The sequence below is a fragment of the Phyllobates terribilis genome, unplaced genomic scaffold (genome assembly GCF_046119375.1).
Source record: "Phyllobates terribilis strain yellow unplaced genomic scaffold, ASM4611937v1 Scaffold_2__4_contigs__length_985480577, whole genome shotgun sequence".
NCBI lineage: Eukaryota > Metazoa > Chordata > Amphibia > Anura > Dendrobatidae > Phyllobates > Phyllobates terribilis.
This window is the reverse complement of record NW_027362762.1, coordinates 824,601,159-824,622,981: the sequence shown is the minus strand read 5'-3', so window position 1 is coordinate 824,622,981 and position 21,823 is coordinate 824,601,159. Positions and strand designations below refer to the sequence as shown.

At 44.6% G+C, this 21,823-nt stretch overlaps 1 protein-coding gene across 6 annotated transcripts in view; it reads left to right on the top strand.

Moving 5' to 3' along the window:
* LOC141231475 (apoptosis-inducing factor 3-like) overlaps positions 1–21,823 on the top strand; it is a 170,681-nt gene that overhangs the window by 85,307 nt on the left and 63,551 nt on the right. For all 6 annotated transcript variants that reach the window (XR_012297859.1, XR_012297862.1, XM_073667696.1 and 3 more), the window contains 5 exons: positions 4,558–4,670; positions 4,983–5,069; positions 10,501–10,592; positions 12,772–12,902; positions 14,364–14,479. Coding sequence is in view for 4 of the 6 variants with exons in the window: in XM_073667696.1 (XP_073523797.1) it covers positions 4,558–4,670; positions 4,983–5,069; positions 10,501–10,592; positions 12,772–12,902; positions 14,364–14,479 (539 nt within the window). In the remaining 2 variants the exon portion in view is untranslated. The remainder of the gene's footprint in view (positions 1–4,557; positions 4,671–4,982; positions 5,070–10,500; positions 10,593–12,771; positions 12,903–14,363; positions 14,480–21,823) is intronic.

Below are 21,823 nucleotides of genomic sequence, written 5' to 3'. Positions count from 1 at the left end.
TTTCTCTCTCCCCACTCTTTCTCTCTCCCCACTCTTTCTCTCTCCCCACTCTTTCTCTCTCCCCACTCTTTCTCTCTCCCCACTCTTTCTCTCTCCCCACTCTTTCTCTCTCCCCACTCTTTCTCTCTCCCCACTCTTTCTCTCCCCCCACTCTTTCTCTCTCCCCACTCTTTTTCTCTCCCCACTCTTTTTCTTTCTCCCCACTTTTTTTTTTGCTTTTTCTCTTCCCGCTCTTTCTCTCTCCCCACTCTCTCTCTCCCCACTCTCTCTCTCCCCACTCTCTCTCTCCCCACTCTCTCTCTCTCTCCCCACTCTCTCTCTCCCCACTCTCTCTCTCCCCACTCTCTCTCTCCCCACTCTCTCTCTCCCCACTCTCTCTCTCCCCACTCTCTCTCACCCCGCTCTTTCTCCCTGCTTTCTTTTTCTTTCTCCCTGCTTTCTTTTTCTTTCTCCCTGCTTTCTTTTTCTTTCTCCCTGCTTTCTTTTTCTCTTTCTCCCTGCTTTCTTTTTCTCTTTCTCCCCGCTTTCTTTTTCTCTTTCTCCCCGCTTTCTTTTTCTTTCTCCCTGCTCTCTTTTTCTCTTCTTGCTCTTTCTCTCTCTCCCCGCTCTCTTTCTGTCTCCCCGCTCTTTTTTCCGCTTTCTCTCTCCTCCCGCTCTTTTTTCCGCTTTCTCTCTCCTCCAGCTCTTTTTTTGCTTTCTCTCTCCTCCCGCTCTTTTTCTCTCTCCCCGCTCTTTTCTTTCTTTCCCCGCTCTCTTTTTCTCTTTCTCTCTCATTCCCTGCTCTTTCTCTCTCCCCGCTCACTTTTTCTTTCTTTCTCTCTCTCCCCACTCACTCTCACTTTTGTTCTCTCTCTCCCTGCTCTTTTTCTTTCTTTCTCATTCCCCGCTCTTTTTTTTTCTCCCTGCTTTCTTATTCTCTCTCCCCCCTCTTTTTCTTTTTCCCCGCCCTTTTTTGCTCTTTTTCTCTCCCCGCTCTTTCTCTCTCCCCACTCTTTCTCCCTGCTTTCTTTTTCTCTTTCTCCCCGCTCTTTTTTTCTCTCTCCCCGCTCACTTTTTCTTTCTCTCTCTCCCCACTCACTCTCACTTTCGTTCTCCGCTCTTTCTTTTTATCTTTCTCTCCCTGCTCCTTTTCTTTCTCTCTCATTCCCCGCTTTTTTTTCTCTCTTCCCGCTCTTTTTCTTTCTCCCCACTTTTTTTTTTGCTCTTTCTCTCTCCCCGCTCTTTCTCTCTCCCCGCTCTTTCTCTCTCCCCGCTCTTTCTCTCTCCCCGCTCTTTCTCTCTCCCCGCTCTTTCTCTCTCCCCGCTCTTTCTCTCTCCCCGCTCTTTCTCTCTCCCCGCTCTTTCTCTCTCCCCGCTCTTTCTCTCTCCCCGCTCTTTCTCTCTCCCCGCTCTTTCTCTCTCCCCGCTCTTTCTCTCTCCCCGCTCTTTCTCTCTCCCCGCTCTTTCTCTCTCCCCGCTCTTTCTCTCTCCCCGCTCTTTCTCTCTCCCCGCTCTTTCTCTCTCCCCGCTCTTTCTCTCTCCCCGCTCTTTCTCTCTCCCTGCTCTTTCTCCCTGCTTTCTTTTTCTTTCTCCCTGCTTTCTTTTTCTTTTTCTCTTTTTCTTTCTCCCCGCTCTCTTTTTTTCTTTCCCCGCTCTTTCTCCCTGCTTTCTTTTTCTCTCTTCCCGCTCTTTCTTTCTCCCTGCTCTTTTTTGCTCTTTTTCTCTTCCCGCTCTCTTTCTCTCTCCCCACTCTTTCTCCCTGCTTTCTTTTTCTCTTTCTCCCCGCTCTTTTTTTCTCTCTCCCCGCTCACTTTTTCTTTCTCTCTCTCCCCACTCACTCTCACTTTCGTTCTCCGCTCTTTCTTTTTATCTTTCTCTCCCTGCTCCTTTTCTTTCTCTCTCATTCCCCGCTTTTTTTTCTCTCTTCCCGCTCTTTTTCTTTCTCCCCACTTTTTTTTTTGCTCTTTTTCTCTTCCCGCTCTTTCTCTCTCCCCACTCTTTCTCTCTCCCCACTCTTTCTCTCTCCCCACTCTTTCTCTCTCCCCACTCTTTCTCTCTCCCCACTCTTTCTCTCTCCCCACTCTTTCTCTCTCCCCACTCTTTCTCTCTCCCCACTCTTTCTCTCTCCCCACTCTTTCTCTCTCCCCACTCTTTCTCTCTCCCCACTCTTTCTCTCTCCCCACTCTTTCTCTCTCCCCACTCTTTCTCTCTCCCCACTCTTTCTCTCTCCCCACTCTTTCTCTCTCCCCACTCTTTCTCTCTCCCCACTCTTTCTCTCTCCCCACTCTTTCTCTCTCCCCACTCTTTCTCTCTCCCCACTCTTTCTCTCTCCCCACTCTTTCTCTCTCCCCACTCTTTCTCTCTCCCCACTCTTTCTCTCTCCCCACTCTTTCTCTCTCCCCACTCTTTCTCTCTCCCCACTCTTTCTCTCTCCCCACTCTTTCTCTCTCCCCACTCTTTCTCTCTCCCCACTCTTTCTCTCTCCCCACTCTTTCTCTCTCCCCACTCTTTCTCTCTCCCCACTCTTTCTCTCTCCCCACTCTTTCTCTCTCCCCGCTTTCTTTCTCTCTCCCCGCTTTCTTTCTCTCTCCCCGCTTTCTTTCTCTCTCCCCGCTTTCTTTCTCTCTCCCCACTCTTTCTCTCTCCCCGCTTTCTTTCTCTCTCCCCGCTTTCTTTCTCTCTCCCCGCTTTCTTTCTCTCTCCCCGCTTTCTTTCTCTCTCCCCGCTTTCTTTTTCTCTTTCTCCCCGCTTTCTTTTTCTCTTTCTCCCCGCTTTCTTTTTCTCTTTCTCCCCGCTTTCTTTTTCTCTTTCTCCCCGCTTTCTTTTTCTCTTTCTCCCCGCTTTCTTTTTCTCTTTCTCCCCGCTTTCTTTTTCTCTTTCTCCCCGCTTTCTTTTTCTCTTTCTCCCCGCTTTCTTTTTCTCTTTCTCCCCGCTTTCTTTTTCTCTTTCTCCCCGCTTTCTTTTTCTCTTTCTCCCCGCTCTCTTTTTCTCTTTCTCCCCGCTCTCTTTTTCTCTTCTTGCTCTTTCTCTCTCTCTCCCTGCTCTCTTTCTGTCTCCCCGCTCTTTTTTTTGCTTTCTCTCTCCTCCCGCTCTTTTTCTCTCTCCCTGCTCGCTCTCTCCCTGCTCTTTTTTTCTTTCTCTCCCCGCTCTTTTTTTCTCTCTCTCTCGCCTCGCTCTCTTTTTCTTTCTCTCCCCGCTCTTTTTCTCGCTCCTCGCTCTTTTCTCTTTCTCTCTCTCCTCGCTCTCTTTTCTTTCTCTCTCTCCTCGCTCTCTTTTCTCTTTATCTCTCTTCTCGCTCTTTTCTTTCTCTCGCTCTCCTCGCTCTCTTGTCTTTTTTTCTCTCTCCCTGCTCTTTTTCTCTTTCTTTCTCTCTGCTCTCTTTTTCTCTTTCTCTCTCGTTCACCGCTCTTTCCTTTTCTCTTTCGCTCTTTCTTTCTCTTTCGCTCCTCCCCCACTCTTTTTCATTTTCTCTCTCTCTCTCTTTCTTTCTCTCTCTCTGTATGTATGTGTGTGTGTGTGTATATATGTCTCTCTTTTATGTTGCCCTGATAGAAGGCAGCAATAGCTGGACTGACAGGTTACCTTGAAAAGGAATGTGTCATCAGAAAATGACCTAATGTTTAAAAGGAATCCATCGCCATGTTTTTGCTGCCCCATCTGAGAGCAGCATAAAATAGGATCAGAGACTCTGATTTTCCGGCCTGGTGCGATGTCCTATGTTTGTCACACGGCAAGAATGGCGTCGCATGGGGCAGTCTAATCCAAATAAGAGCAGGTGATACCATCCAGTACGGGGTGGTTCTCAGGGCTCCCATGCTACTGTCATAGTTTACTGACCTAACCGATTCTCACTAACTCGGATATTGACCTGAACGATCTTTTTGTCGGGTCATTTTCTATTGCTGTAAAAATGTAACATGAGAAAATTGTTCTTTTTTTCATCACTTTTGTTACTGAAAATCTTTTTTCCATTTTTCAGTATATTCTATTTTGAATTGAATTTTTTGGCTCAAAACTACAACTGGTCTCTCCAAAAATCAAGCCCTCATACGTCTGTGTTGATACAAAGTTCAAAAAGTTATAGCTCTTGAAAGAAGAGGAGGAAAAAACAAAACAAAAGCAAAACAACAAAAAAGTGGCCCAACCTTGAAAGGGTTAAAGTCAATGAAAGCATTATAAATGTATATGCATCAAGCTCCCCCTAGTGGTGACTGGTATTAGTTTTAGAGGGAGAAATTCTTACTCTACTTCTACAAGATATAACCTATTTTTGGGAGACTTCCTGACAATGTGGATAGTAGACAATCATTAAATTCTACTAAGGCCATTTGCTCAAGTCTACTAATGTTAGTGCTGTTGCTAAATTACTTTTCTGCTTCCCTAAAAGCTCCATGATCTTCAACACTTTATAGATGAATAATACTTGTGTGTCCTTACAGTGAAATGCTGATGTCTGGATGAATGTTCCTTTAACAAATGGCCTGAATTTAATGCCAATGACCTCATCGGGTTTTCCTTCCATCCAAATAGAAGATGTATAAAGTATTTTCTGATTTTCCTCCGTTCATCTTTCCGTAGGCCCTGCTGCCTTGGTATGTGCTGAGACTCTTCGCCAGGAAGGTTACACGGGAAGGATTGTCCTGCTGACACGAGAAAAGCACATCCCATATGACAGGACCAAACTCAGCAAGGTCTGTAGTATGAGATTACCCTGAAATGTTCTGCGAAAAGTTATGGTGTGATGGGGTGTGCACTTTCCCCTTAACATGCAGTGGTGTGAAAAAGTGTTTGCCTCCTTCCTGATTTCTTATTCTTTTGCATGTTTGTCACACTTAAATGTTTCAGATCACAAGACAAATTTAAATATTAGACAAAGATAAAACAAGTAAACACAAAATGCAGTTTTTAAATGAAGGTCTTTATTATTAAGGGAAAGAGGAATCCAAACCTACAGGGCCCTGTGTGAAAAAGCTTCTTTGTTAAAATTTCCTTTATTCTTCCAGGCAATGAATTCAAAGGCTGTCGAAATATATCTGCGTCCTATAGAATTTTACAAAGAGCATGATCTTGAAGTATGGACAGAAAAACAGGTAATTGTTTTTGCATTAGGCCACCACAGATAATACCACAACACTTTGGTGATACTATTATGTATAGGGGACCCTAACTGGCATTGTTTATAGTCACTATCAATGACTTGTGGGCCCCTGATGTGCGAGTCGCTGGCATGTCCTCAGGAGACTGCCACTCTCACCTATATTAGCATCCACAGGGGGCATTATTTATAAGGGGGTACTAAGGGATTATTACTTTATAAAGTAACAGTCACTGGTGATATATGTGAGGGGAGATATGTTTCACTGCGGCTACTAGCTTCAGTGAACTAAACCTAGAAGTTTTCTCCAGCATGTTATGTGTTGGGGGGGGTTAAACCACCATTTTAAAAGGGAGTGTTTTTTTGTGAATGACATTGTGATGAGTGGGAGGTCATTCACCATATCTCCACCTCAAGGGTGTGGCTTGGGAAGTTAAATATTCAGTCACTGTTTTTTTTTCTCTGGTGCGGTCTGAAGAAGGCAGTCTCCAGACTGTGTGTGTAGAAGCCAGAGAGCTCCACAGAAGGACTTTGTGGCGAAACCTTAATGTGCTACCCAGAGCGGGCGAAACCCTGCTCGCTTATGGACTGTACTGTACTTTATCTTTTTGTTTTTCTTATCCCAGAGAGGCCATGTTTATTTTGTGGAACCCTGCTGTGGTTTATGCCATATCTTAATAAACCTGCAGGAAGTTAACCCGAGACGTGTTTCCTGTGTCTGCCTGTGTGAGAGTCAAGCAAGTCGCTTTACCACACCGCTCTTTTTTTCTCTCTTTCCCTGCTCTCTTTTTTTCTTTTTCTTTCTCTCCTTGCTCTCTTTTTCTCTCTCCTTGCTCTCTTTTTCTCTCTCCTTGCTCTCTTTTTCTCTCTCCTTGCTCTCTTTTTCTCTCTTTCTCTCTCCCCGCTCTGTTTTTCTCTCTCCCCACTTTCTCTCTTCTTGCTCTTTTTCTCTCTCTCCCCGCTCTCTTTTCTCTCTCTCCCCGCGCTCTCTTTTTCTTTCTCTTTTTCTCTCTCTCTGTATGTATGTGTGTGTGTATATATGTCTCTCTTTTATGCTGCCCTGAGAGAAGGCAGCAATAGCTGGACTGACAGGTGACAGGTTACCTTGAAAAGGAATGTGTCATCAGAAAATGACCTAACGTTTAAAAGAAGTCCATCACCACTTTTTTGCTGCCCCATCTGACATTAGCACAAAGTAGGGTCAGAGACCTTGATTGTCTGGCCTGGTGCGATGTCATATGTATGTCACACGGCAACAATGGCATTGCATCAAGCTGTCTAATCCAAATAAGAGTTGGGAATACCGTCCGGTACGGGGCGGTTCTCAGGGCTGTCATCCTACTGCCATAGTTTACTGACCTGGCCGATTCTCACCAACTCGGATACTGACCTGAAGAATCTTTTTGTCAGGTCATTTTCTATTGCTGTAAAAATTAAACATGAAAAAATTGTTCTTTTTTCACCACTTCTTTACTAAAAGATTAGTAGAATCTTCTGCTTTCTATTATTTTATAAAGAGGCACTTGTGGCATTAATACTTTAGAAGAGGGCACTCAGGCCATTATTTCTTCATAAGGAGGCAATTGATGAATTAATACTTTATAAATGGGCCATTGCAACATTATTATTTTAAGCTTACAATAGGTGCATTATAAGGGACCAAAAGAGGAATTATAACACTCAAAGGGGCACACAGAGGACTTCTAAGAGATAAAATACAACAAATGACTATTTATAGTTGTGCAAAAGGAAATGTTATTATTCCAGATTTCGGAATTCTACCAAAACTCATTGTACAATCAGACCTGTAATTCTTTTGCTATGATTAAACATATACATACACAATGTGTCGGCACACTGCAATTAATGAACACGTGAACTCCATCCACTATTGCTGTAAACTTTAAAAACGTAAGTTACTTAGTTATTGATTTTTGATCAAAGAGTGCAAAAGCCATCTAACCACATCAAGGTGTACCTAAATATGGATGGTAACTATCACTAATGTCCTACCTGTCCATGTGCCAAACCAACCTCATCTGCATGGAGAAGTGAAAGAAAATCAAGAACAGCTCGTAATTAAAACCTTAATTAATTAGATAAATTAATCATAGTGTGCTGACGCATAGTGTCTATATTTGTTTGTATTTTGGCCAAATGGACTGGTAGAATAGAATATACATCACCTGCTGGTTAAATGGGAGGAGTGCAAGGTCAAACAGGAGGCTGTTACCACCTCCTGTAGTAATATGTAATAGGAAAACTGACCAACACATCCTAAGTGTGAACAGGTGCTAGCTGCAGAAACTGCACAAAATATATAAAAAGAAAGCGCAGCAGCACTCCATTATGGCCAAGATACATAAAGACAATAAAAATATTTGATCTAAACTGACCTTGCACTCCTCCCATTTAACCAGCAGGTGATGTATATTCTGTTCTACCAGCCCATTTAAATTGTAGATGTTTTAGACCAGAAGTGACATGTTTTGTCCAGATTTGTAGGCTTGTAGCCCAAGAGAGGCATGTAGGCAGAGTAGAACCCATCAGACGGGAGGTCACCTTGGAGCGGTTGATGGGCACACATGAATTGGCCAATTTATGCGCTAAGAACCTCCAATTTTTGTAAGTAAAGCTTACTGAGTAATAACACAGTTTAGATCAAATGTTTTTATTGTCTTTATGTATCTTGGCCATAATGGAGTGCTGCTGCGCTTTCTTTTTATATATATTGTGCAGTTTCACACTTAGGATATGTGTATATATATATATACAGTTAGGTCCATATATATTTGGACAGAGACAACATTTTTCTAATTTTGGTTCTAGACATTACCACAATGAATTTTAAACAAAACAATTCAGATACAGTTGAAGTTCAGAGTTTCAGCTTTCATTTGAGGGTATCCACATTAAAATTGGATGAAGGGTTTAGGAGTTTCAGCTCCTTAACATGTGCCACCCTGTTTTTAAAGGGACCAAAATTAATTGGACAGATTAAATAATTGTAAATAAAATTTTTACTTCTAGTACTTGGTTGAAAACCCTTTGTTGGCAATGACTGTCTGAAGTCTTGAACTCATGGACATCACCAGACGCTGTGTTTCCTCCTTTTTGATGCTCTGCCAGGCCTTCACTGCAGTGGTTTTCAGTTGCTGTTTGTTTGTGGGCCTTTCTGTCTGAAGTTTAGTCTTTAACAAGTGAAATGCATGCTCAATTGGGTTGAGATCGGGTGACTGACTGGGCCATTCAAGAATATTCCACTTCTTTGCTTTAATAAACTCCTGGGTTGCTTTGGCTTTATGTTTTGGATCATTGTCCATCTGTAGTATGAAACGACGACCAATCAGTTTGGCTGCACTTGGTTGGATCTGAGCACACAGTATGGCTCTGAATACATCAGAATTCATTCGGCTGCTTCTGTCCTGTGTCACATCATCAATAAACACTAGTGACCCAGTGCCACTGGCAGCCATGCATGCCCAAGCCATCACACTGCCTCCGCCGTGTTTTACAGATGATGTGGTATGCTTTGGATCATGAGCTGTACCACGCCTTTGCCATACTTTTCTCTTTCCATCATTCTGGTAGAGGTTGATCTTGGTTTCATCTGTCCAAAGAATGTTCTTCCAGAACTGTGCTGGCTTTTTTAGATGTTTTTTAGCAAAGTCCAGTCTAGCCTTTTTATTCTTGATGCTTAGGTGTGGCTTGCACCGTGCAGTGAACCCTCTGTATTTACTTTCATGCAGTCTTCTCTTTATGGTAGATTTGGATATTGATACGCCTACCTCCTGGAGAGTGTTGTTCACTTGGTTGGCTGTTGTGAAGGGGTTTCTCTTCACCATAGAGATTATTCTGCGATCATCCACCACTGTTGTCTTCCGTGGGAGCCCAGGTCTCTTTGCATTGATGAGTTCACCAGTGCTTTCTTTCTTTCTCAGGATGTACCAAACTGTAGATTTTGCCACTCCTAATATTGTAGCAATTTCTCGGATGGGTTTTTTCTGTTTTTGCAGCTTAAGGATGGCTTGTTTCACCTGCATGGAGAGCTCCTTTGACCGCATGTTTACTTCACAGCAAAACCTTCCAAATGCAAGCACCACACCTCACATCAACTCCAGGCCTTTTATCTGCTTAATTGAGAATGACATACCGAAGGGATTGCCCACACCTGTCCATGAAATAGCCTTGGAGTCAATTGTCCAATTACTTTTGGTCCCTTTAAAAACAGGGTGGCACATGTTAAGGAGCTGAAACTCCTAAACCCTTCATCCAATTTTAATGTGGATACCCTCAAATGAAAGCTGAAAGTCTGAACTTCAACTGCATCTGAATTGTTTTGTTTAAAATTCATTGTGGTAATGTCAAGAACCAAAATTAGAAAAATGTTGTCTCTGTCCAAATATATATGGACCTAACTGTATATGGGAGAGGGTATGGTCAATACTGAACAGCTGAGATCATCTTAGCGGGAAGCTCCAGAAACTCAAAGCTGAACAGATTAACCCCTGCACTGCGCTAGCGGAGACCTGCACCGTTTAATATGAAGGAGAAGTGCTTCTGATCAGTGCAGGAGTATATGAAATCAGACGCTGCAATCTTCTGGCCCCTCTCTGTCGTGGTAAACCCGTGACAGTATGTTTGTGTATTGGCCACATTGCGTATTTGTGCACATATATCTTATTTTAATACTAAAGGTGTGCGGACCTTGTTTTTTTTTTTCTTATGCTATGATTAAGCTTACTACAACCAGAATCAGGAACAGAAACCATATGCCATCTCAGTAGCAATTTGTAGCAAAAAAATAAAATAAAAAAAGAAATATATATATCTATATATATATATATCTGACAGTAACAACCAATATTTAACAATGTTAGCAATGTGTCCAAATTGTCCTCCACCCTATCACAGCCACATATTGTATTATGTCCAGCACTGCTATAGTCATTATATTATTACACGGATCACATTTATAATGGATGTAACTTTACCGCCACCTACTGGACATGATTAATATATTTTTCACTGGAAAGTCCAATATTGCAGAGCTCTTTTAAAAGTACATTTTTGCCACGAGGCCAGCCCACACAACTGGCTGAGATACACTATGTAGACATGCAAAGGGAAAATGATTGCACTGATGCCATAATTGAATGTCGTCCTTTCCAAGATAAAACCTAGATGCTATAGCACTGAATGTTATGACAGATGCTATGATTGGGAGGAATACATGTTGACTCCAGATCTTCCCAATATCAGCAATGTATTCATAATAAACAGGCACTGCTATAAAGAATCTCTCCACTGTCAAGCAGGTGGCTTCTATTAAATGTACTAGGCCAGACAGGATATTTGCCAGTGCTATATGACATCTGTTTCCCACACTGTTCTCCAGTCCGTACATTTCATGCTATATGTCGTAGGCTGTTTCTATTAACACAGATGAAGCCAAGGTGAAATTTAAGGATGGATCATTTCTTCAGTACAGCCAACTTCTAATCGCAACTGGCAGCAGGTAAATATGTGATGCCCACCTCAAGATGCCACATATATGTCAGATTCCTCTGATTACAGGGGTTTATTGTAGAGACCACCAAATGGTAAATGTAGTCCACCACTATTTGTGCTAATGCACTGAGACATGTTTATATTTGGAGGCCATACCACGATAAATACTGTAAGTACAATGGCGTTACATATTATGTATTGATCTTGGCACTGGCGGAGAGACAGAAAGTGCCCCTGTGCAAGAACAATATATGAGCCCTTTTACAGCGCTAGAGCTCCTAAAAATGCAAAATTGCATCTGCTTTGGAGGTAGAAATGGGCCCCTGACCTCTTGGTCCCCTGTGCTGCCAAACAGGTTGCACCAATGATACAGTATGTCCTCCCCTGGATCTTGAGTTACAGTATTATAGTTTTCCCTCTTGATATTGAAATTAGTATTTTCTGAATGTTCATTTTAATAACATTTTATTATCAAGCAAGAAACCACATCAGGTAAGTACACCAGCCTCATCAGGTCTACAAGCAGGGGTGTAAATATATAGTGGCGTTTAAGAGGCCCAAAAACTGTTACTATTAAAGCCTCAACATAGTTGGGGGTTCTGCGGGGAGATTTTGCAGTAGGGCCCCTCAAGCTCTGAGTTACGCCACTGTCTAAAATATCTATTTATTAATGTATTGTGAAGTCTGATGGGCACAGAGGTCGCATGCCCAAAAGCCACGTAAGTGTCCTGTATCATAGGCTGGCCATGGTCGGTTGGGGACCCTAGTTTATACAGGTGCATCTCACTAAATTAGAATATCATCAAAAAGTTAATTTATTTCAGTTCTTCAATACAAAAAGTAAAACTCATATTATATAGCTTCATGACCAACAGAGTGATCTATTTCAAAAGTTTATTTCTGTTAATGTTGATGATTGTGGCTTACAGCCAATGAAAACACAAAAGTCATTATCTCAGTAAACTGGAATAATTAACAAAAAACACCTGCAAAGGCTTCCTAAGTGTTTAAAAAGGTCCCTTAGTCTGTTTCAGTAGGCTCCACAATCACGGGGAAGACTGCTGACATGACAGATGTCCAGAAGGCAGTCATTGACACTCCACAAGGTCCCAGAGTTCCAATTTTCATTTGGAAGTCAAGGTCCCAGAGTCTGGAGGAAGAGTGGAGAGGCCACAATCCATGCTGCTTGAGGTCTAGAGTGAAGTTCCCACAATCAGTGATGGTTTGAGGAGCCATGCCATCTGCTGGAGTAGGTCCACTGTGTTTTATCAAGACCAAAGTCAGCGCAGCCGTCTACCAGGAAATTTTAGAGCACATCATGCTTCCCTCTGCTGACAAGGTTTTTGGAGATGGAAATGTCATTCTCCAGCAGGACTTGGCACCTGTCCACACTGCCAAAAGTACCAATACCTGGTTTACACAACAGTATCATTGTGCTTGATTGGCAGCAAACTCGCCTGACCTTAACCCCATAGAGAATCTATTATAGCGAATCTATGGGGTATTGTCAAGAGGAAGATGAGAGACCCCAGACCCAACAATGCAGACGAGCTGAAGGCTGCTATCAAAGCAACCTGGCCTTCCATAACACCTCAGCAGTGCCACAGGCTGATCGCCTCCATGCCACGCCGCATTGATGCAGTAATTGATGCAAAAGGAGCCCCGACCAAGTATTGAGCGCATTTACTGAACATACATTTCAGTAGGCCAACATTTCAGATTTTAAAAACATTTTTCAAGCTGTTGTTATAAAGTATTCTAATTTACTGAGATAATGACTTTTGTGTTTTCATTGGCTGTAAGCCATAATCATCAATATTAACAGAAATAAACACTTGAAATAGATCACTCTGTTTGTAATGACTCTATATAATATATGAGTTTCACTTTTTAGATTGAAGAACTGAAATAAATTAACTTTTTGATGATATTCTAATTTAGTGAGATGCACCTGTATTATTGATTGGAGCCCAGGAGCTTCAAGTTAGGTCTCAGTTTGCTTTGTTCCTGCATAAAATCCCAACACGTGATATGATTTCTTTTTTATTTCTTTAATTTTTCTTAATTTATTTCTTATTTTTTATTTATTTAGTTATTCAATTACTAGGTTTTACTTGACTGAACCCAAAGCCCTGACTTTTGGGAAGAAGTGAAATCCTAATATACTCTCTATGTGTATTACTTAGACCTAGGGAGCTTACGTGTCCCGGCGCCACATTGCAGAACGTTTTCTATTTGCGCTCTCCAGAGGATGCCAATTCAATCTCTGAGGCGGCTGCTGGCAAGAACGTGGTGATCCTGGGCAGTTCATTCATAGGTAGGTGCAGTTACACAACACAATCAGGCCTTTTGTATTGCAAGACTTTTGGTTTTCAAAGACAAAGAAGATCTTTAGGCAAATGCTATGGTAGATTTCTTTTACACAATAATGGTATAATTATAATTTTAGTGTACGTTCAGTTTTTTTTATTGACCTTGTATTAGGGCTGTGGAGCCATAGTTATAGTCGGAGCTAGTTTTAGGTGGAGTCGGTAGAAATATACCAACTCCAGGTTAAAAAACAAACAAACAAATATTAGGGGTGGTCCGAAACGAACATTTATTTTACTCCCAAATGCCTATCTATTTAGTGTCATAATCTAATCTCTTTTCTAATGTACTTTAATTAAAAAGTCCTCGTTACTCTACTACTCTAACTTTTTTTTTTTTTTTTTACTACTCTCTGTTTGATGACACTTTAAGAATTCCAGTGCATCCTGGGATACTGAAACAAGTCATCATCAGGGGGCAGAGGCTGCAGTCACTGCGGGTGCATGTGCTAGTCCCTGCTCTACTGACCATGTGATGGTTGACAATTTCAATGTTTGCTTAGTAATATCTGGTCACTGTGCAACATGCACAGTGACCATGCGCTCCCTCGCTGGCTCTCATTTAGAAGTGTCGAGCCAGCAAAAGAGCGCACTGTCAGTGGCTTGCGCATTGTAAGAGGAGAACGAGTGAGCAGAAACTAGTCCCACCACCGCAAGTGATGTTACTGGTCTCTGCTTTTCCTACACGCCTGGGTATTCTTCTTACAACTCGCACTAACAGTGCTCTCTACTAGATACTGCTGACATCTGGGCTACAAATCTGATATATGCGTGTGTACACTCTATGTATACTGTAACATCTCTTAGATTACTACAGAAAAAAAAAGAATATCCTTGTAACTAATGTTGGATAGGTTTATGTATGGATTTTATTTTTTGCCATTGAATTGCTGTCTGTTATATTAAATATGTGACAACGCAGACAAGAAAACAACAAAACAATAACTATAACTCATTAAAGGGAATCTGTCGATGGGGTTTTTGCTATGTAATCTGAGGGCAGCATGATGTAGGGGTTGTGGCCCTGATTCCAGCGATATGTCACTTGCTGGTCTGCATGCTGTCATTTTGATACAGTCACTATTTTCTCTGCTGCAGATGTAGCAGTGCTCAGAATGCCAAGCCTTGCATAACCGCGCCAAAACCACTGATTCAGTTTTCTGTTTACATTGTATATTGACAGAAAGCTGTCAATCAGTGGTGTAGACGGGGTTGCACAGAGCAGGATGACTAGGAGGCACGAGACACCTAGTTCTGTAGTAACAATTTCCTGCTGATAAAACACTGATTTTATTGAAACAGCAACACACACTAGAATCAGGCTCTCAGCCCCTACAGTGCTGCTATCAGATTACATTGCAAATCCTGCTGACATATTCCCTTTAACCTTCTCTTGCCTATCTATCTAGGTATGGAGGTGGCAGCCTTCCTGGCAGATAAAGCAAGTTCTATATCCGTAATAGGAAAATCTGATGTCCCATTTAAGCCTGTGTTGGGAACACAGATTGGAGAAGTTGTTATGAAGGTAAATATAACTTATATAATGTGTTTTTATGAATATATTTTCATAAAATATTGAAAGTACAGCCACCATGCAGTATATTACATACATGACGCCATCATGGTCCATTGTCTTATCCAGTGTAATAATACATTCACTCACTCAGCTCTCCTGTCACGACTGTATTAGTAAAAACCTTTGTTCCGCATGTGATAATTCTGGAGCACGCCATTCCTCTGTTATGCTTACTGTAGATCTATATATCAATCAAGAAGACACATGAGACTGATAAGAGAAATCATACCGCACAAAGTGGATGCTCCAGAATTGTAATTTTGGTAGAACTACAAGTATTTACTAAAACAGACGTGCGGACAGCAAGGGACAAAAGCAAAATCCCAGATTATCAGGCAGACCTGCTCAGGGCAGGGCCATCACTTTTCTATTCCACTCTGCAAAAAATGTAATATCTTACCTTAACTTGACTTCCCTTTAGGGGTAATTCACACATCACTGACTTTTCTGATACACAAAAAACGAGTTTCATCAGTGTTTTCTTATCAGTTTTTAGTCAAAGATTCATCAGTTTTTCTCGGACAAGAAAAAAAATGATGGCTTGTTCTCAACCTTCTTCCATGAAAACCCCAACCTCAGTCCACGAAAAATGGACAGCACATGAATGGCATCCGAGTTCTGTCTGATTTTCTTTTTCATGGACTGTAGACTTGCATTAGTGAGTTTGATCAGATCGGATAAAAATTAGAAATGTCTTTGTGATTTTATGCTGACCACTCTGTAAAAATACATTGTAAAGCGGCGGTGTTCACACCGTGCAGTAACTGAGGCAGGGACCCAAGCAAGTCCAACATAAACAGCTTTATTCAGCAACTCGCAGGTAAACAGAAAAGTTCTCTGGTTCGCAGCCGGGTTAACACAAGTCCTTAAACAACAGTTGCCATGGGCAACGGCCGCGCCGTGCCGCTCAGAGCCTGACAGATGCCGAGCCTTCCCAGGCGTGGGTTCAGCCACACTGAATCCTGCTGAGCTTCCCTGCTATACTCCTAGCAGGTTCCAACATAGAACAACACTAATCCTTAATGCAGGGTTTTTAAAGGACCTGTGGCAAGAGCCACTGGAAAACCCGGGTTGGAGGGAGGAGGCCGCCCCACTGCCTTCCTGTAGCCTCCCCCAAGAAATGAAGGCCCTGCCGGGTTTTACTTAATCTGCCTTAGCCAGATAGCCTGACCAGGTCAATGCTCACCTTCATTCCTGCATTGCAGCCGCAGGTGAGTTTGTGACTGCAATGCACTCCAATGGATTTAATAGGTCTCTGTACACATTCTGGGGTATATATAACGTCCCTCGTATACGATCCCGGTCACTGCCTCCTCACATATCCCCTCCCCCTCTGTTCAAACTTGTGGCGTTGAACATTTGTCACCATACAGGGTGCCCGGGACAGGGCATCCGCGTTTGCCTGCGACTTCCCAGGGCGATGTTCTATAGAGAAACTGAAATTTTGCAGAGACAGGAACCACCTGGTGACTCGCGCATTCCTCTCCTTGGCATTTCTCATCCATACCAAGGGTGAGTGGTACGTCACCAAGCGGAACTGACGCCCGAGTAAATAATACCGTAGCGATTCCAAGGCCCACTTAATAGCCAAACACTCCTTCTCTACCACGCTATATTTTTTCTCTGCCGGGACAAGTTTTCTACTCAAGTAGGTGACCGGGTGCTCTTCACCATTCACTTTTTGTGACAATACCGCCCCTAGGCCTACCTCTGAGGCATCTGTCTGTACAATGAAGGTTTCCTTGAAGTTGGGGCTGATGAGGACCGGCTGTCCACACAGGGCCAACTTCATGGACTGAAAGGCTTCTTCTGCCTGAGGGTTCCACCGAACCATTACCGATTTTTTTTTCCTTTCAAGAGATCGTTCAGGGCCGCCGTTCTCCTAGCAAAATTAGGTATAAACCGGCGGTAATACCCAAAGATGCCAAGGAACACCCTCACCTGCTTTGTACTTGACGGTTTAGGCCAATTTTTTATGGCCTCAACTTTATTGATTTGGGGCTTGATAACTCCTCTGCTAATCACATATCCCAAATATCGGGCTTCTTCTAGTCCTATCGCACAATTTTTGGGTTTGCCGTTAACCCCGCGGCTCTGAGAGAATCCAGCACTGCTTGTACCTGTGATAGGTGCGTATGCCAGTCGGTGCTAAAGATGAAAATATAATCTAGATACGCGGAAACGTACTCCTGATGAGGCTTGAGCACTATGTCCATCAACTTCTGGAATGTAGCCGGGGCCCCATGTAACCCAAAAGGTAAGACCACATAGTGATATAGACCCTCCGGAGTTATGAAGGCATTTTTTTTCCTTCACCGATTTCGTGAGAGGTAACTGCCGGTAATTCTTGGTGAGATCGAGCGTGGTAAAGTACTGAGCCTGCCCCAGTCTCTCAATCAGCTCATCCACCCTGGGCATTGGATAAAGGTCAAACTTCGACACTTCATTTAGCTTTTGGAAATCGTTACAGAAGCGTAAAGATCCGTCTGGTTTCGGAATCAGTGCGATGGGGCTAGCCCACTCACTCCATGATTCCTCGATGACTCCTAACTGGAGCATTTGATTTACCTCAGCCGTGATGGATTGCCTCCGGGGTTCGGGTACCCAGTACGGTCTCATTCGCTCCCTTACCCCAGGTTCGGTGACAATGTCATGTTGGAGAACTGTAGTCCTACCCGGTAGCTCTGAGAACACGTCAGTATTCTGCTGCACCAGTGAGCGAGCCTCCCGTCGCTGCTGTTTAGTGAGAGCATCACTTATCCTGACCTCTCCCCCGGACGCATCCCTGGCTGAAGGTAGAGAACTCTCTGGTGATATGCCCAAAGTGGCTTCTGTAACTAAACACACTCTATCTTTCCAAGGTTTTAGCAGATTTACATGATAAAGTTGCTCAGGTTTCCTCCTTCCGGGCTGATACACCCGGTAATTTACCTCCCCCACCTTTTTTCGAACCTCATATAGCCCTTGCCACTTGGCCATGAGCTTACTCTCAGCTGTGGGTACCAGTACTAACACCAGATTGCCCTTGTTAAAAGACCTGACTCTGGCTCTTTTATTATATGTGCGCTCTGGGCTGCTTGGGAATCTAACAGATGCTCTTTCACGATGGGCATGACCGCCGCGATCCGGTCCTGCATACTAGCGACGTGTTCAATTATACTCCTATGTGCAGTCAGCTCTTGTTCCCACGTCTCTTTGGCTACGTCCAACAGACCCCTAGAGTGTCTGTCATACAATAACTCAAAGGGAGAGAACCCTGTGGAAGCCTGGGGTACCTCACGGACTGCGAACATCAAATAGGGTAGCAACATGTCCCAATCCCTTCCTTCCTTAGAAACCACCTTTTTTTAACATGGACTTGAGGGTTTTATTGAACCGTTCTACTAGCCCGTCGGTTTGAGGGTGGTACACAGAGGTGCGCAATTGTTTAATTTTTAGCAGTTTGCACAGTTCCCTTGTCACTTTGGACATAAAAGGGGTCCCCTGATCCATCAGGATCTCCTTAGGTAGTCCAAGGCGACAACATGGCAAACAGCTCCCGTGCAATCAGTTTTGCCGAGGTGTGGCGTAGCGGTATAGCTTCCGGGTACTGGGTGGGATAGTCGACGACCACCAGTATATGTTGGTGGCCACGAGCGGATTTTACAATGGGCCCTACCAAGTCCATTGCAATCCGTTCATAAGGTACCTCTATCACTGGCAGGGGTACCAATGGGCTACGGAAACTTGCGGTGGGTGTGGTCAACTGACATTCGGGGCAGGATTCACAGTACTTTTGGACCTCCGCGTAAATCCCCGGCCAAAAGAACCGCTGCAAGATACGCTCTTGCGTCTTTTTAACCCCTAAGTGTCCACCGAGCAGGTGTGTGTGTGCCAACTCCAAAACCGCCCGACGGTACGACTGAGGTACCACTAACTGTTCCACACCCTCATCCCTGATTTTGTCTACCCTATAGAGCAACTCACCATTGACTACCATGCATGGAAACACAGTATCTGCACCGGGCTGTTGAGCTACGCCATTTACCTCTAACACCCTTTCCCGCGCTCGAGTCAGACTGGGATCCTGTAGCTGAGCTGTCCCAAACGTGCCCCGAGACACTTCCAGCTCGAGGATCGATGGGGTCTCCTCGACCTCTCCTGCCAGCACCTCTAGGGGAAACCTATCGGAGTCACACTCTGTCCCTAGGTTGGATACCCCTACGGCAGGTACCCCTGACTCGGGTTCGTCGGGCACAGCGCCTGTAATAAATTTTACCAGGGAAGAGTGGATTTTGTTTTTCCACAGAGTCCAGAACAGGGGCACGTCTCTTTCCAACACTGTCCCATAGGGAAGAGTTTTTACCACCCCCACCACATGTTTTATGTCGCCATATGGTGTGGACAAAACTACCTCCGTGGTTGGGTACTCTTGGAGGTCCCCATGGATACACACAACCCCGACTGTCCGTCCGCTGGGGTTGTCTCCTGCCACCAGCGACCCATGTACTAAAGTCACTAGGCTCCCCGAATCTAGGAGGGCCTCCGTGGGGTACCCATTAACCAGTACCTGGCACAGTTGGGGTTCACTGTCCGTCGGGGTTGACGCTCGCAGTGCAGACAGTCTGGGCGTACATTGAGACCCGGTGGATAAACCCGCAGTCCATGGGTTCCGTAGTCAGGGGGCAGTTAGCAACCACATGTCCCGGCCCCTGACACCGCCAGCACCTAATGGTGGAGGTACTGTTTGGGAGGGAACAGTCTTCTGACTCTCCCAGTCTTCTTCCCTCCCAAACAGTCTTATGACTGTTTGGGAGGGAACCGGTCTTCTGCCACTCTCATTCCGGGGTACCCCTTCAGCACGGGTACGGCGCTGACTGTTCTCAGCAGAGGGACGCGAACCCTTTACCGGTTCCTGGGTTGGCAGGGATCAGCGTGACAGCCGCGAGGGGGCAGAGTCCCGGATAAAGTACTGAGTGGCTGAGTAGCGCTTGATCAGGCTGACCACCTGGTCGAGCGTGCCTGGGTCCCCTTGCCCCACCCAACGTTGGATAGCGGCTGGCAGAGTCCTCACCAGCCGGTCAACCACCACCCTCTCCACCATCTGGGCTGGAGACAAAGTCTCAGGCTGGAGCCACCTCTTTACCAGCTGCAGGAGGTCATAAGCCTAAGACCGGGCGGGTCGGGTCTCCACATAGGCAATGAAAATACACGATGAGCCCTCACGGATGTATTGACCCCCAGTCGGGCAAGGATCTCACCTTTGAGCCTTGGGTAGTCCTGGGCATCCTCCCGACTGAGATCGAAGTAGGCCTTTTGGGCATCGCTGACCAGAAACGGAGCCACCACTTCTGCCCACTGGCCGGCCGGTAGGTTTTCACACTCTGCTGTGCACTCATAAATGGTCAGGAAGGCTTCCACGTCATCCGCCAGTCCCATCTTCCTCAATGCTGAGCGAACCTTGTCCCGGGCCTCTCGACGTTCCGTGGCTGGTGCCATCGGTGTCTCCCGCAGGGCTGTGAGTTGCTGCACGATCAGCTCATTGGTGTGCTGCTGCTGCTTGAGCTGCTCCTGCTGCTGCCGCAGCATGAGGACCAATTGCTTTAACAGCTCCTCCATTTTGTCCACAGGGTTAGGCTGAAAGGTGGCCGGCCGGATTGTGGTCATGCAGCTGCCGGTAGGGTTTGCCTCAATCACTATGCCCGCATCCTCCATAAAGCTGTAAAGCGGCGGTGTTCACACCGTGCAGTAACTGAGGCAGTGACCCAAGCAAGTGCAACAGCTTTATTCAGCAACTCACGGGTAAACAGAAAAGTCCTCCGGTTCGCAGCCGGGTTTACACGAGTCCTTAAACAACAGTTGCCGTGGGCAACGGCCGCGCCGCTCAGAGCCTGACAGGTGCAGAGCCTTCCTAGGCGGTGGTTCAGCCACACTGAATCCTGCTGGGCTTCCCTGCTGTGCTCCTAGCTGGTTCCAACATAGAACAACACTAATCCTTAGTGCAGGGTTTTAAAGGACCTGTGGCAAGAGCCACTGGAAAACCCGGGTTGGAGGGATGAGGCCGCCCCACTGCCTTCCTGTAGCCTCCTCCAAGAAATGAAGGCCCTGCCGGGTTTTACTTAATCTGCCTTAGCCAGATAGCCTGACCAGGTCAATGCTCACCTTCATTCCTGCATTGCAGCCGCAGGTGAGTCTGTGACTGCAATGCACTCCAATGGATTTAATAGGTCTCTGTACACATTCTGGGGTATATATAACGTCCCTCGTATATGATCTCCGTAAGTGATTCAAAACATGAATCAGTGAACAGCCCCATAGACTATAATAGGTATGAGTTGTATCAGTAAAAACACAAATAGAACTTGTATGAGGAAAAAATGGTGTCTGAATGAGGCCTTAGTGCGAAGCCGCAGCACAAATGGAAGCCCCGTTAGTGCTGCTGTTGTAGGACAACAAGGAAAAGAAAAAGAAAATGTGTTGTTACATCTTTGAGGGAAGAGGGCTTACATAAAACACATATATGGATAAGGACACAAAGGTGGCCAGTAGGCCTAAGGCCACGTTCACACATTCAGTATTTGATGAGTTTTTTACATCAGTATTTGTAAGCCAAAACCAAGAGAGGAACAATCAGAGGAAAAGTATAATAGAAACACATCACTACTTCTGTATTTATCACCCACTGCTGGTTTTGGCTTACAAATACTGAGGTAAAAAACTTACCACATGTGAACGTGGCCTAAATGTAGCAGTTAGATCACTACAGGTATAAAGGAGAAATTTTGCATGAAGCGTTAAAAAAAACTAAAAACACAGCAGAAACCTTAGTTTAAAGGGAATCTGTCAGCAGGTTGTTATTTAATCTGAGGACAGTATGAGATTGGGCTGTTACACTGATTTCAGGGATGTGTCACTTATTAGGCTGTGTGCTGTTTCAATACAATGAGTGTATTATCAACAGGAGATTATCACTGCTGGACTGTGTGCTCCCAGGTGCCTCCTGATCCAGCTCAGCCCCCACCACTGATTAGCTGCTGGCTGTCAATATAAAATGTGCATAGAAAGCTGTGGTGTGGGCGGTGGCAGCTTTCTGAGCGCTGCTACATTTAAAAACTCTGATTGTATCACAACAGCTGCACCCAGTAAACAAAGTGATACTTCACCAGAATCTGGGTGTCTGCCCCTACGTTATGCTGTTCCCAGATGAGGTAGCAACAACTTGGTGACAGAGTCCCTTTAATCTGTTTCAGTGCCCAGTCTGACTTTTATTGCAGGAACAACCTATTCTTATCCTAAAGTTTCAAACTCTGAGTA